Source organism: Trachurus japonicus, chromosome 4, assembly GCF_045865225.1.
Source record: "Trachurus japonicus isolate A0001 chromosome 4, Traja_1.0".
NCBI classification, from domain to species: Eukaryota; Metazoa; Chordata; class Actinopteri; order Carangiformes; family Carangidae; genus Trachurus; species Trachurus japonicus.
This window is the reverse complement of record NC_140910.1, coordinates 16802306-16816581: the sequence shown is the minus strand read 5'-3', so window position 1 is coordinate 16816581 and position 14276 is coordinate 16802306. Positions and strand designations below refer to the sequence as shown.

Below are 14276 nucleotides of genomic sequence, written 5' to 3'. Positions count from 1 at the left end.
TGAATCTTAATTCAGGCCATGTGCTTTACGTATGATGCATCTGAAATGCTTTTAGTCAGAGGACGTGGGTGAAAGCGCCAGTACCTGTTCACCATCTGTGGCAGCAGTCGGACAGCTCAGTACAGATGGTGGGATGTAGAGCATCATGCAGTGTCATGTGAATTTGGACCAGTCTGCTTTGGCACAGAAGGATTGATTACAGCGGCCTTGGCTGAGAAGGTAGGAGGCGGCATATAAACACGCCTGCTTGTTGTGTGTGCCTGCATGTGTGCTGTCTGTCGGTCCGAAGCCTACATGTGCACCAGCAGCTTCACTGTTCCAGCACTGTCTTGGATGATGGATCCTCTCTGTTGCTGAGCTGTGCTGAGGTTGCAGCTCCCCAATGTTGTCCTCATTGCTCATGATAGACCCCCGCAACACACACACACACCGATCTCCATGAAATTATTCAGAGGAGGCATCACGGAGAAATTCATAGCTGTGGGGCAGTGGTCAGCTGGATCCTGTCAGACACCTACAGACCAAGAGAGAATCTGACATGCATGTGAGTTTGCACCACAGCCTTTTACAGTGATTTAATTTTAGACAGATTTACATACCTCTAAAGCAGTGTGATAATGAGCTTGCAGAGTCCATAAATTTGCTTGCTCAAGGTAATCCATCACACTAAATGTTTAGTCACCTTTAGTTTTTGTTGCAGTTTATTATTGCCTGGCAGTGCAGTTTCCAGCAGCTGCTGCTTTGAAAACTTTCTTGTCAGTGTGAACATAAATCACTCTGTGTTGATCTTTTGTCAGGAATATCAAAGCTCGACGCAGGGAATTAATTTGGTATTTTCTTGTGTCTAAACGTTGCTGCTTTGATGCTTAAATAGCTGTTGGTGCACCCGACAGTGTGTAGAAATTTGACAAAATAAGACTAGCTTGATTCTCATTACATAGAGTCATGAGCTGCAACTGCGAATTAAAAACAGTAGATGCCTGGAAGTTTAATTATAATAATGATTTGGAAAATGGTTGTAAAGTATATGTCAATAGGATATACAAAAATTAGCATCGTCCTTTAAAGTACCACATAAGTAATAATACCATATGTAAAGCTATCTTTGAGACTTTAAAAAAAAAACTAGAATTAGAAATACATATTAACAATGCTCCATTTCACATATACAAATATGATATACTGTATATAAACGTGACAGTTTCATGATTCCCCATGAGGGTGGGTTGATTTAAAATCCCCCAATTTAAAAAAAAAACAAAAAAACCCTGTCAATATTAAACAATATAGTTAAAGGGACAATGAGGAGTTTTGGAAAAGCGAAGCGTTTTCACACTACATTTATGAGCCTCCGCGCGCACCGTGAAATTCTTTGACCGGCGCAAGACGGACTCATGTTTTCATTCATCAAGAATTAAAGTCAGAGATTCGAAGACGATCACATACCGTCGTAGTTCCGACCATAAACGGCGATTTGGCGGCGTTATTCTCATGACTCGCCGCAAAACCGAAAGTAAAGAAATGCTGGTCGGCTCGACCAGCATTTCCGCCACCACTAATAATAACAAAATAACGATAGAGACAAAACGATATATTTATCGAAAATAGGCCCATTAACAAGTGTGGTGGGGCGGAGTTTAGCTCAGTTGGTAGAGCACCCGCCCCATGTGTTGAGGCTATAGTCCTCGCTGCAGGCGGCCCCGGTTCGAGTCCCGCGTCGGACGGCCCTATCCTGCATGTCATTCCCCCCATCTCTGCCTCCCATTTCCTGTCACACTCTCAACTGTCCTATCAAATAAAGGCATGAAAAGCCAAAAAATATACTTTAAAAAAAAAAAAAAAAAACAAGTGTGGGTAGCGTAGATTCATCCACATTAACGTGAGACTTTTTTATAACCAAATAGAAACTCCTCGTTGTCCCTTTAATATACATAAATGCCATTTACAGTCAATTTGTGCAGACGGGCTAAGCCACTCGATACATAGGACCTGCCTTAAAAAGTGTTGAGGAATGTTTTGTCTTTTCACAAGGAGGAAATACTCTCTCTTTGAAGGATTTTTCTGAATTTACTTTCCAAGGATTTTTAGCACATACACTCACCATCACACTTGTGTGTAAATGACATGTGCACATAAGTAGTTAAGAGCGTAGTGGTGTGAACACTACAGGGATATTTTTCTTTGACTGACATGAGTCAGAATACAAACATCACTGTCTGAGGAACAAAGAAGTTAACAGCCATGCAGCTGGTCGACCGGGGGCTACTCTCACATGCATGTGTCTTTCTCAAGACACACACACACAAAGAGAGAGAGAGAAGTGGTGCTAGGTCAAGTCCCAGGGAAGTAGGGCAGAAGTGTCACATAGACTCTCTCACTTGACGGCTGAGTGCTGACATCCCACTGTGGCCTTGGACGCAGGTTGGCAGCTGCAGCAGGACTAACAAGAGGAGTGACAACAGCTCAAGTAGAAGGAAACTTGAACACACAGACAAAAAAAAAAAAAAATCACACGTCATAGAACATGATCAATATGGAAGCAGCTTTTAAGAATTCATCAAACATTTTTAGATCTGTTTGATGATGTTAGAGTGAACTCCAATGTTCTGAACAAAGCGTTTCTTGACTGTACTTTAAAATCAATTCAGAGGCCAAACAAGGATAAAGAAACAGTATCATTGACTGCAAGCTCTCAAAGCAACTGACTGTGGTTGTCACTTATGGTTAAGGCTGTATTATTCCATGGCTGTTACATTAACTATTCATCTTTATATCACAATTGAAAATTTTCCAGCACATGTCAAGGTGTTTCTCGCTTGTCGGCCGTCCTTTTTATTCTACATAGTACCATTTCCTTTCTTCTGTCATGTCTGATGCCCCATTAACGATGCTGTCCTTGAGTTCCCTTGGCACCGTGTCCTTAAGGACGATTTAACCAGCATTTTCCAATTCCTCCTTCTGTCTAATTATGTATTTTAAATCATTTGCAGTTGAGACAGGAACATGCTGCATCATTTTTCTGTATCTGCCAGTGCTTATATTAAATACAAGCAGCGGATATAGTGGCAGGGAACAATACCCATTTTACCCCGCTGAGCGACAAAGAGAAACAATTTTATGCATCAGATGTTCTCCGATGGGCTTAATGCAACATGACATTGTTCTTATTTGATCTAAAGTCGAGCACTGGATGGTACAACAGTTCTCTGATGTGCCTGATGCGCAGCAAGCCTTCTGGAAAGAGCTCAAATGAAGGTCGCCAGAGTCTGTCTGTGTGTGTGTGTATGCATGTAGGAGCGCTCACTCTGACCCAGATTCCCCCCTGGTGCAGTGGGGCACTGTGCCAACATGTCAATTCATGGGCTTGCAGGAAAGAGCACACACACTCACATTCATACAGGTGGTCAGACAACAGTGTGGGGAAAGGTCAGGAGTGTGTCCTGGTGAGAGAGGGATTATGTAGGACGGTTGTGTGTAATCAGAGAGCTGCTGGGGCACAGTGTTTGAACAGAGGACAGGTCTTCTCTTGCACAGAGACTCACGGCCTGCGGGAATTTAATTATTGTATAGTATGTGTGTTGTTCCTTGTTTGTCGCTGTGTCTCTTTGTCCATCTCTGTGTGCCTGTGACTGTTCCCAAACCTCACACAACATCACACTGCCCGGGGTAACCTGCTAATCAGCAGAGGATTGCAACACAGCTGGATTCTTGTCTGGGCCTGCCACACTTTCACAGTCACATTTCCATCTCCTCTCACTGCATGCTGTCACCTTCCAGACTCCACTGCCTCTTTTGTAACGGAAAAACAATTTGTTTACTTTTCAATGCAGAGAAATACTGTGTTTTGAGCAGCTGTAGTTTGGTTAACCCAAACTAAAGAAATACAGTGTTTTGGCTTGTGACTATACTTCAGAATGAGGAGTTGATGGAGCTGCAAGTTCAATCAGTTCTTAGGTTATTTTAACTGAAGGGTTCTTTTTTTAGATCACTGAGCAGGGGAAAGTACTCAGCAGCAATACCCAAAAAGAAATAATGGTACATTTGTAAAACAGACCTTTTTTTTCTTGTCCATTCAATCCTATAGTGACCCTTTATATGAACCCTTTCAGGGAACCACCACCTCCTTCTCTCTGATTTCTGCTTCTATCCAAATACAGTGAAAATGTATTAAATTGTTACAGCACATTTGTTTTATTTGAGCTACTTTCAGCTAAATAATATAAAAGAATTGACAGCAAGATCTTTGAATTAGGCTTAGTAACAGGTACATTAAATATGGAAGCAAATTTTACAGTTTCGATAGTGATTTCATTTTTTTCCCTGTTAATTAAACAGACAAATATAAATAATCCATCTGCATGTCTCAGCCAGATACAGTTTCACTTTACCAAGAAAGTTTTGTTTATGTAATTTGGGTTAACTGACTCTTAAAGTACCTGCTGAATACGCTCTAGTGACCAGGATTCACAACGGAGCAATTGTCAAATTTTCTTGATCTTAATATGACAAAAAGGTGGAGAAGCCTTTGTACCTTTGGCCGAAGACATTTCAAAAACAGACCTTAAGGCTTTTGTTTGGGGATATTGCCTCACATTAAAATTTCTCTGAAAGGTCATCTTGCAGCTCTAACAGTGTTCGGGATCTAATATAGAGTAGCTTTTGTGTCTTCCAATAAAGTCAGCGGTCAATATATCCTTATCTCATTTTCATATATTGTTCCAGTCCCATAAGATCAGACAGCACAGCAATATCAGAGAAGGGGAGCCAGTTTTGGACATGTGTTATGAAAGAAACACTTTACCTTTAATAAAAAGGAGAGGGACGAAGATAGGGAAATGTGGTCTGTGAGAAAGAAAGAGACAGAATGGGGGATGAGGTAGAAGGACTGACAGGCAGACAGATACTGCACCTGTTTAGCATTGTAAATGAAAGCAGGCTGTAAATTTATGGAAGGTCAGGTGTGCCTGTTCAACTGTAATAGGCAGTGAGAGCGCTCTAACCAGCCGCCTGTCTCACCCAGCCATGTACGTCCAGAGACCAACAGGACGTGGCAGACGTGCTGGAACTCCCAGAACCAATATTACAGCAGAAACGTGGGACGATGGCTCTTTACACAGTGCTGCTGTGTCAGACACGACTCTGTGTGTGTCTGCATGCGTTGGTGCTGATAAATAGTCACTCAGGTTGGATCGCACTCAGCGTAGGCACACACGGGTCATCCCGGGTCATCAAACAGGCTCCCCTTCCTCAGATTTGACCTCTCACTCCCTTTTTTCTTCTTTTTTTTTGCCTTTCTCTCTGCTACATGTGTCAGTGTTCAACCTAAAATTAATGCTGCAAAATCATTTGACGAAGATAAAATCAATTTTTAATCAGATCAAATCAGCTGATTCTGCAAATATCTGTAATATCATGCCAAGGTATATTAGCCTATTCTCTCTCTTTCATTTGCTCCTTTCACATCAATTCAACTGAAATTTGTTTTTGGCATGAAACTGTGGAAAGGGAAAGAGTCTTAGCCCAAGTTAAGAGAGCAAATTTATTGGCTCCCATCATTGAATATAATAAATCAAATTCATTATCTTTGCTAACACAACAACCCTAACCACCAGTGTCATGATAGGGTCCAGGTTATCAAACTGGGGGTATATCGTATTGCCATAATTAAACATTAACTTCAGTCTGAATAATACTTATAGTAAACACATTACTTTGTATGTTGCTGTAAAGGTTAAACAAAGGTATATTGTTTCATTCATTGAATCAATATCATATACCAATGTTGGTTTAACATAGTTGCTTTAAATTGGGGCACCATGTTGTACATCCACAGCTCATTGCAAATGTACAAATGTACACAATTTGTGCTTTTTCATCCTTTTGAATCTCATGCATTAGTCAGTCTGCAATTACTCCAATTCCATTATCACCTCCCTCTTTCTCCCCCTTACCCTCTATTTCTAAATCTAATCCCTTGTCCACCCAAGACACCATCAGCAAGTCCAGCCTAATTGCTGGGAGCAGATTCTTTATGAGAATGGTGATTCTGCTGAGAGAAGGGAAAAACAATGGAAGCAAATCCTGTTTCTATTGATCAGCCAATGTCTCTGTCCACCACCCTCCAGCCGGCTCTGTTTACTGTCCCTGTTCAGGGGTCTGATATGCTATAAGATTTAGTGGCCTAGGTGCCCATATTAACCTCTGCCGGGCGAATTTCTGGAGACGAACAGAGGGAAGTGTGGCTGTAAATACGCCTGCTCTCCTAACCAGACTCTCACGGCTTCATAAGCTGTCATAAGTGTCAAACCTGGCCATTAACTTCTGGCTCACACAGTGCAGACAACACAGAGGGAAGGGTGAAGAAATTTATCACAACATGGAGAATGAGCAGTGTCTTAGGGCAATACCAGAGTATATCATAGGATTCATATTGAAGTGGTGGAGAAAAGAAGAGAGGAGAGGTATGTTAGAGTTCAAAATAATAAAATGAGTCATTTTCAGTGAGTGTACCATGACTCATACGTGTTTTCCTCTGTAGCGTCTCTCATGGGCACTGTGGGCAGACACTATGACACATCGCTTCACCTGCAGTGACAGCTAATCCATAGGGCTAAATCAGACCTGGACTGTGTAGCCGGGTTGGGCTACAGGTACTGCCCTGCTGGTCTGGGTGCCCTCACTGCTCTCCATTGCCTATCAATAACTCTAATGAAGACAGAGGTGCGGTTAGATTATCTTTCCACACTGTTACCATGTCCTAGCAGTCATGAGGGCCAGCAGGCTGGGGAAACAAATGTTAGCTTGTCAAAGGTTTTCATTAGCATAAGGAAAATTACAGACTGCTCCCCTGTAAAAGAGGATTTCTGGCTGCACTCTCAGATATATCAGAGGTCAATCCAGGACAGAGAGGCCTGTTCCATAGGAGTGAGGGCGGGGGTTATGGGTAGTGTCTATGTTTTTCTCTTTGCCTGCACTCGCTGCTTCTAAATTTGGGTATGAATGCGTGTCCGGCCTGCACACTATGGTTGGTTTGCTCCTCTCTCTCCATCAGCTTGACAGGTAGATGAGGTTGTGAATAAAGAGTTCCATCCTCTCATCAATAGTTATCAAGGTCAGGGTCAGAGAGACAGACAGGTAAGGTGATTTATTACTGGAGGCACAGGGTGGAGTGTAAAAAAGGGAAAGTGGGGAAAGGTGAAGGCATGCAACAAGGAGGACTATAGCGGACCAATAGGGCAAACTGACCTAAGGGCAGGCAGAGCTACAGTGACAACTCTACATGATAGTGGGAAATGTTGAAACAGCTGAGGTTTGGGGCCATGCATAAAGTTGGCTCATTCATGCATTAACCTCAGCTGCACGTCTGACGTTCTTACATGGAAAGCCAGATGTTTATATGATGGTAAGTCCTGTAATTAAAAATGTCCAACATGTCCACCGTCCACAAATTATCAGCAATTATCAAACAGAGCAAATCTCTTCATTAAGGATTAGTGATGTTAGATAATGTGAGGATTTGCGACTTGGATGACCTTTGATTAGATATGGTTCAGCACTGCTAATTGGCCCAAAGGTTTGTTCTTTTTTCATGTGGTTTTCTTTATTGCATGGCTGCTTGTAATTAACTCAAATGACTCAATTCATTGACTGGGGATTCATAATTAGCCCGTAGAACCTCACAACACAAGTCACATTAATATAGTGTAACTTGTATGTTTCTCAGCACAGCTTTTCCTCACAATCCCCGACCAAATTACACAAGTGTCAGGCTGACATAGTTAATCCACTACACTGTTCTCATGAGAATCCTTTACAGGCTAATCATGCTTCAAAGAATAATTGCAGTCATTTAAAAGCCATGCGTGAATGGTATTCGATAATGTGAGTTTATTCTCCCCACAGACTCATATTTCCCAGTGATCCTCCACACCCTATTTTTTGCCAGTGGCAAGGACTCAGTGGGATCTCTCCTGTGAATGTTTGCACAGCCATAAGATTGGGGTCCTGTCCTTTTTTGTCACACCTATACACTTAAACACCTACACATAAGTTGCAATCTACTTTCTCTACTTTCTCACATATTTCTTAAATACCATGTGTATGAAAACCATGGTTTCTGTAACTAGGGTAGGACATGAGAGAAGCTTAATTTCCCACAGGTAGATTTTTACTCAACGATGACATTTGGGACGAAACATGTGACAAGATTTCAAATGGTCTGTTTACAAGTTTGCATGTCATAAAACAGTGCAATGGCTGGAGGAAAGAATTTGGTGCTAAATGCAAGCTGAGGCTGATGGGAATATCATTATGTTTTACATATATTTGGACATAATAAGTAATAATGGAAACAATGTAACAAGACAGCAATACACCGTTGCTTGCATTTAGCTGCCATAATCCAACAACACTGGTAAATTAATCAAACAATCACAAATATGCACACACACACACACAGGAATTTAAGGTCCTTTTTTTATGGACATCAATTCACAACAAACACAACAAAACATGTTAAGCAACTAAATATGTTTCTTTACAGATATAAAAATGAGATAAAATAATGTACATGAGAATTTACAATATTATAAACAGAAACTTGAGTAATAAAGTGTTAAGTGCATCACTGGAGTTCGCCCAGTGCTCTTAACCTATGACATTTGTCATTCGTGTCATTTTCAATCCAAACAGAGTCCTTATTGCTCTGCCAAGACATTTCCGGAATTGCTTCAGCCGGCTCTTGACTTTGAGTGGACCCTCATCAGGCGACCCAGCACTGGCTGATGTCTTCTCAGCTGGACCGGCTGCACTGTGCCTAACAACTGATTCCTCTACAGCTGAGGCAGCAGCATCCGCTCCTGCAGCAGCTTGTGCTCCATCATGTACGATTGTAATGCTTAACTCTGAGTCTGAGCTTGTGTCATTTGAATGAGGGATTGCTGAAGGCTCTTGACCTTTTGGCTCCTCCGCAGTCTCATCATCAGGAGATAGCGTCTCATCAATGTCATCCTTTCGACAAACCAGCATTTTCTCGAAAGAATCTGTGACACTGAATAAAACATGACAATAAATGAATAGATACTTCAGTCTGTAAAGAAATCACTCTAATAATTTAGTCATGCATTTATCCAACCCTAATAGGACCAAAACAAGGTCACTTACTAATAGCTGGTGTCTTTTTCATCCTCCAAATGGACCATCGTGACAAAGGCATGTCTGAGAGCCTTTTCTGGAGTGATCCTCCTCTCTGGGTCTGGATGTAAGAGACATTTCAGGAGGCTCACGAATGCTCTTTGATCCTCCAGCTCAGTGAACTCCTGGATGTTTGGGTGGGGCTGGATTGAAAAAAAAAGTAAGTGACTGGAGTTGATTTACAGGGCAGAAAATGTTTAATCTGTTATGAAACAGTCCCTTACTATTATCAGGTCATCCAGGCGTCTAAATGTCACATATCGTGCTGTAGGCTTAATGCCGGTGGTGAGCTGGTATTCTCCTGGTGTCTACAGGAGCAAAAAAAATGTGGATTAGATACTTCCTCCATAAAAGAGTTATTGTCTAAAAATGTAAACAGCTGAGCAAGGTTGAAATACCTTCAGTGACCATTTTGGGTTGTCCCAGTAGTGGTTCAACTTGAAGAATTTGTGGGTGAATTCACCAGCAGAGAGAATGTGGTCATCTGGCTGCCCCAGGATGTCTACAATGCCTCTCAGCTGAGGTGACAACATAAAGCACAATTTTAGCCAAAATCTCTATCACCTCTGTCATGTCTGTCAGGTTTGGGCACATGTCTGGAGCAGAATGTACTATTGAGTTACTTACTGACTGGTACATGCAGTCAATTGAAAATGGGTGGGTGGCAATGTACAAGAACAGGAGTACACAGCCAAGACCCCACATGTCTATGGCCTGAGAAACTGGGAGGCCCAGGATGACTTCAGGTGCCCTGTGAGTTGCATACAAGAGTTGCATACAGCAGTTCATCACGTGCACTTCATTTCACAACATAGATTCACAAAATGCAAACATGTTGAGATGAGATTTGCAGATGGAACCTACCTGTAACCCAGAGGCTGAATTTCTGGCCCACGTCTCATTTCTGACGTAGTGAAGGACACGCCGAAATCTATTAGTTTCACTCTGAAGGGCTCACTTGGATGGTTTGTCAGCATTATATTGGATGGCTTCATGTCAGAGTGAACGACACCAATACCCTCCAGGGCTTCCAACGCAGTCAGCAACTGTAGAGACAAAGGCCACAATGCAGATTGTTAAATATACAAAGGATGAGGGTGCAGACTTAAAGGCAAGGAAAGGTAAGTTGGTTTGTATAGCCCTTTTTTTTTTTTTTTACCAACAGTTTGTCTCAAAAAGCTTTACACTTAAACTGATCAAGAGGAAATACATCAGTATCTTTCCAAGTTGGCTGAATATTTTGTAATCACTGGTTGATCAAAGCTACATAGTCTTTACCTGCTGTGTTATTGGCCGTATCTCGCAGAGAGACAGTGGTTCACAGTTTCGTTCTTTATACAGTTGAAAAATATCCCTGTCCAGCATTTCAAACACTAGACAGCTTTTTTCTTTGTATGTGAACGTCTCAAAGAACTGAACCACATTCGTCTTGACTGGGTCAAGCACGCTCAAGACTTTGAGCATACTGATCTGTGGGCAAATAGAAAAAAATGTCATAAACAAAACAAAAAAATGTGAGGAAAAAGCTTAATCTTCAAAACAAATTAAACAATTTACCTCTCTTTCAGCAGTCCCCTCACTTTTAAGGATCTTGATGGCCACTTGCTTTGATGTGATTAAATTCACACCCTTGCAAACTATACCAAAGGTCCCTTCTCCAGTGAAGTCCTGGATGAGGTAGCGACTTGTGCTGCTGCACAGTATGTTGCTCTGCTGCAACTCAGAACTCTCCTCTCTGTTCTTTGTTAAACCAGTCGACACTGACAGAGGAGTGCATGTGGTCAGTGACAACATGGAGGCTCATTCAGTCAACACAACATAACACAAACATCAATGTAATTGAAGCATATAGGCTATGCTCTATTATCCACTTGTTACCATTCTACAACATGAAGCAGCAGAATATACTTTTACATCATGAATTTATTTTAAGAACATGTATTTCAACTGATAACCCATTTTTCAAACTCAATCTCTTGATCTGCACACAGAGAAAAAGTTTCAATTGTCAAATAAATAGGCTACAGTGGAGTAAAATCTTTTTTTCTCTGAAATATAGTGGAGTTGACATGTAGAGCAGCATCAAATTTTGATACCTAGTGCAGTTCAAGAAAGTAATGTACTTGAGTATGTACTTCGTCACTTCTCAATACTCTATTTGTGTGTGTGCATCGAGTTTTCTTACCTGGTGTATCTGCTGAACAGCCGTCTGAATGAGAACTTGATGGTGCACAGCCACAGAAAAGGCTTTTCCAAATGCTCGTCTTCATTGTAACTTTGTTAACCAACTCTTGCGTGTAGGTAACGTAGTGAAGTGTGCTCAGCTGAAGGCAAACTGACCAACTGAACTGAACATGAACTTCTACATAAGAACAGATAATTCTTTATGTCATAATTGAGCATCAGTTCCATTCCGAAGACAACTGGAAGATTCCATTCACCCTGTGCATCCTTTAGAAGCTATTACACCCAATGCATTTTTTAAAACCAATAAAGTACTGATTAAAACACGTCACTCTGAACAAATATATGAATTGAACTAATTTGTTTACATAATGCTACTGTTATTTTCTATTATATTCAACCTACAAAATTCTACTTAACATTTCATGTAGGAACACACACACAACCACATTTTTTCACTTCTCTCACAAACTTGAATGTCTCATGCAGATGTAGGCTACTGTATTTTACAGGTTTACATAGGTTGGTTTATGACTATGTGAACGTTACTTTACAAGCTCAAAATAATTGTAATTAATTAAATTAATCTTTTCTAATTTTAATTCTTCTGCAAATGATCTGACAGACAAATTAATTTCCCTTAAAAGAGGCTAATTCGTATTCGTATTTATATTTGTATTTGAGCCCATAGGTGACACACAAGAACAGGTGATTCCACAATTTTCGAGGCCTGTTTTCAGTTTGTCATTGTTGATTACTGAATGCCGACTGGTGGCAAAAAATACATATACATGAATGAATAGCTGTCCAGTATGGTGGCCATTATATGTGAGAGTGTTTTCTTCACCATCTTCCTTCTTTGTGTTGCTTCCTCCTTCCTGCTCCCCCACTTTCCAGCATCCCATACATCATTTTCCCCCCATCTCTGCATCCGTCTACCCATCCATCCATCCTTAAAAAAGGCCAATCAGGTGACTAGAGAGATGTTTACTAAGGAGCAGCTTGTGGCTCTATAAAAGCCATGACACAAAGTCAGAGTAGTCGGGCCTGGATTGACGGATTGTACCAGGCCTGCCTGCCGGAATAAATAGAGGCATTAGCAACTCTACAGATGGTTCATGCTACTGCCGAGGCTTACTGGCCTATGAAATGTGCAGCATGGCAGTGTCCTGGGTCTCTCCACAGTGTGATGAATAGCTTATATTCCTCTGTAAAGCATATTAAAGTCAGATCGCATGATGGATAGCAGGCAGAAGACACCAGGAAAGAAGGAGAGGAAGGTAGAAGGGGGGAGGGGTTAAGAAAGTGGGGGAGAGGGCTTTTGATAAAATATGTAAAGGGAGGAAATTAAATCCCAGACAAAAATATCAAAACTGGCCTCACCCCTTCACTCCTCTACCTTACATTTCTAGTGACTGATGAAGAGAGCAGAGGCAATTCTGAATTTTTAATGAGTCCCCTTTAGGCCCTGGCACAGTGTCTGGTCTTTGTATGCCTCTTAGCCTCAGCAGAAAGGGCCTTGTGCACTTGCTTCACTTCACACAGTTCTGTACACTCCCAAAGGCAATATTCAGATTTTACCCATGACCAATAAATCTCTGAATGGCTGCCTCTCATTCATAGTGCTCCCCAGGTATCCATGTGCCGTTTGCCCTTTGGTGTAGGCTACTTGAACTTCACTGAACTTCAGGACCCATCAAAATGTTTCTAAATCTGTACAAACTACATCTGACAAACAAAGCACATTATTCTATCTAAGAAAAGAAAGCTGTAATAAAAAATTGTCTTTGTGTGTTTTTTTTTATAGTCCCTCAGCTCCACTGAAGCTTCACCAGGACAACTTTACGCTGGAGCTAATGTGAAGTAAAAATGCTTTCATTGCAGCTTCCATTTTGAACCTCCTTCCAAAAACCTTTATATGTAGAAAATGTTAAGACTGAACAAACAATTTTGAAGATAAATTAATCAAGTTGTTGATTTGAGACTTAAATCTGATCCCTTTAGTATCATAAAATCATATTTAAATATAAGGCTAGCCAGCATCTATAAAATGTTAGCCTCTAAACAAAGTGGAGAAAAAAAAGGGAAGAATGAAAAATTGACTCTTTAGTTGACCTTTATTTTAGGGATCACAAGCCAAAATGTTTGGGGACCACTGCATTAGGGGAATATCAGGGTGCAACTCTGACCGCAGGCCTGTTAAAGCATTAATAACACTCCAGTCAACATCTACATTAACATCAAGTCATTTGATCTGCATGTCTTTAGACTGTGAGTGGAAACCAAAATAAATACATTTGGAGAGCGTCCAAACTCCAGCCACAAGGGCACAGACACCAAGTTTCAAAATAAGGCATGGACAACCTGTTTTAGTTCAGAGATCATTATGCATACAATGGCAAAACATGCTCCTGAATACAGATTAGATTGGCACTGTTGTACGTTGTCTCAATTTAGAGTTAGTGGAGGTGGGTGATTTTTTTTCTCTTCTCGCTGTAAATCATTTGACGACATCATACTGGAACTAAATACCACTGGGTGCCAACCAGACATTTTCAACACTATGGGCTTCCCTCATCTTGTGTGAATGTGACTGGTGGAGTTCCCTCCTGACATGAATCACGACACACACAGATGAGTCATGCTACACACTCCACTGAAAACTTCAAAACAGTATGAAGTAAAGAAAAGAATGTAAAGAATGATAATGATATGAAGGACCTGTGAATTAACTAATCTGGAAACTCCATAATTATCAAATCCATTAATAAATTATTCCTTCATCATTCATGGTCTCCTCTCCACTGTTACTTAGATTCTGAAAAAAAAGTCATAATTACATGGAAATTTCCATTTTCATTAGTTAGCTGTCATCACAAGCTCAGTCCAGTAATTGCTTT

General features: G+C 41.0%; 1 protein-coding gene across 1 annotated transcript; it reads right to left on the bottom strand.

The window, feature by feature from the left end:
* Positions 1 to 8461: 8461 nt before the first annotated feature.
* LOC146988741 (homeodomain-interacting protein kinase 1-like) lies at positions 8462 to 11551 on the bottom strand. Its single transcript, XM_085775417.1, has 9 exons — positions 11378 to 11551; positions 10750 to 10952; positions 10471 to 10662; positions 10057 to 10238; positions 9820 to 9943; positions 9591 to 9710; positions 9417 to 9500; positions 9163 to 9335; positions 8462 to 9049 (listed from the first exon to the last, which is right to left on the bottom strand). The coding sequence occupies exons 1-9, from the start codon at positions 11460 to 11462 to the stop codon at positions 8647 to 8649; spliced, it is 1566 nt and encodes a 521-aa protein (XP_085631543.1). The 5' UTR covers positions 11463 to 11551; the 3' UTR covers positions 8462 to 8646.
* Positions 11552 to 14276: the final 2725 nt, after the last annotated feature.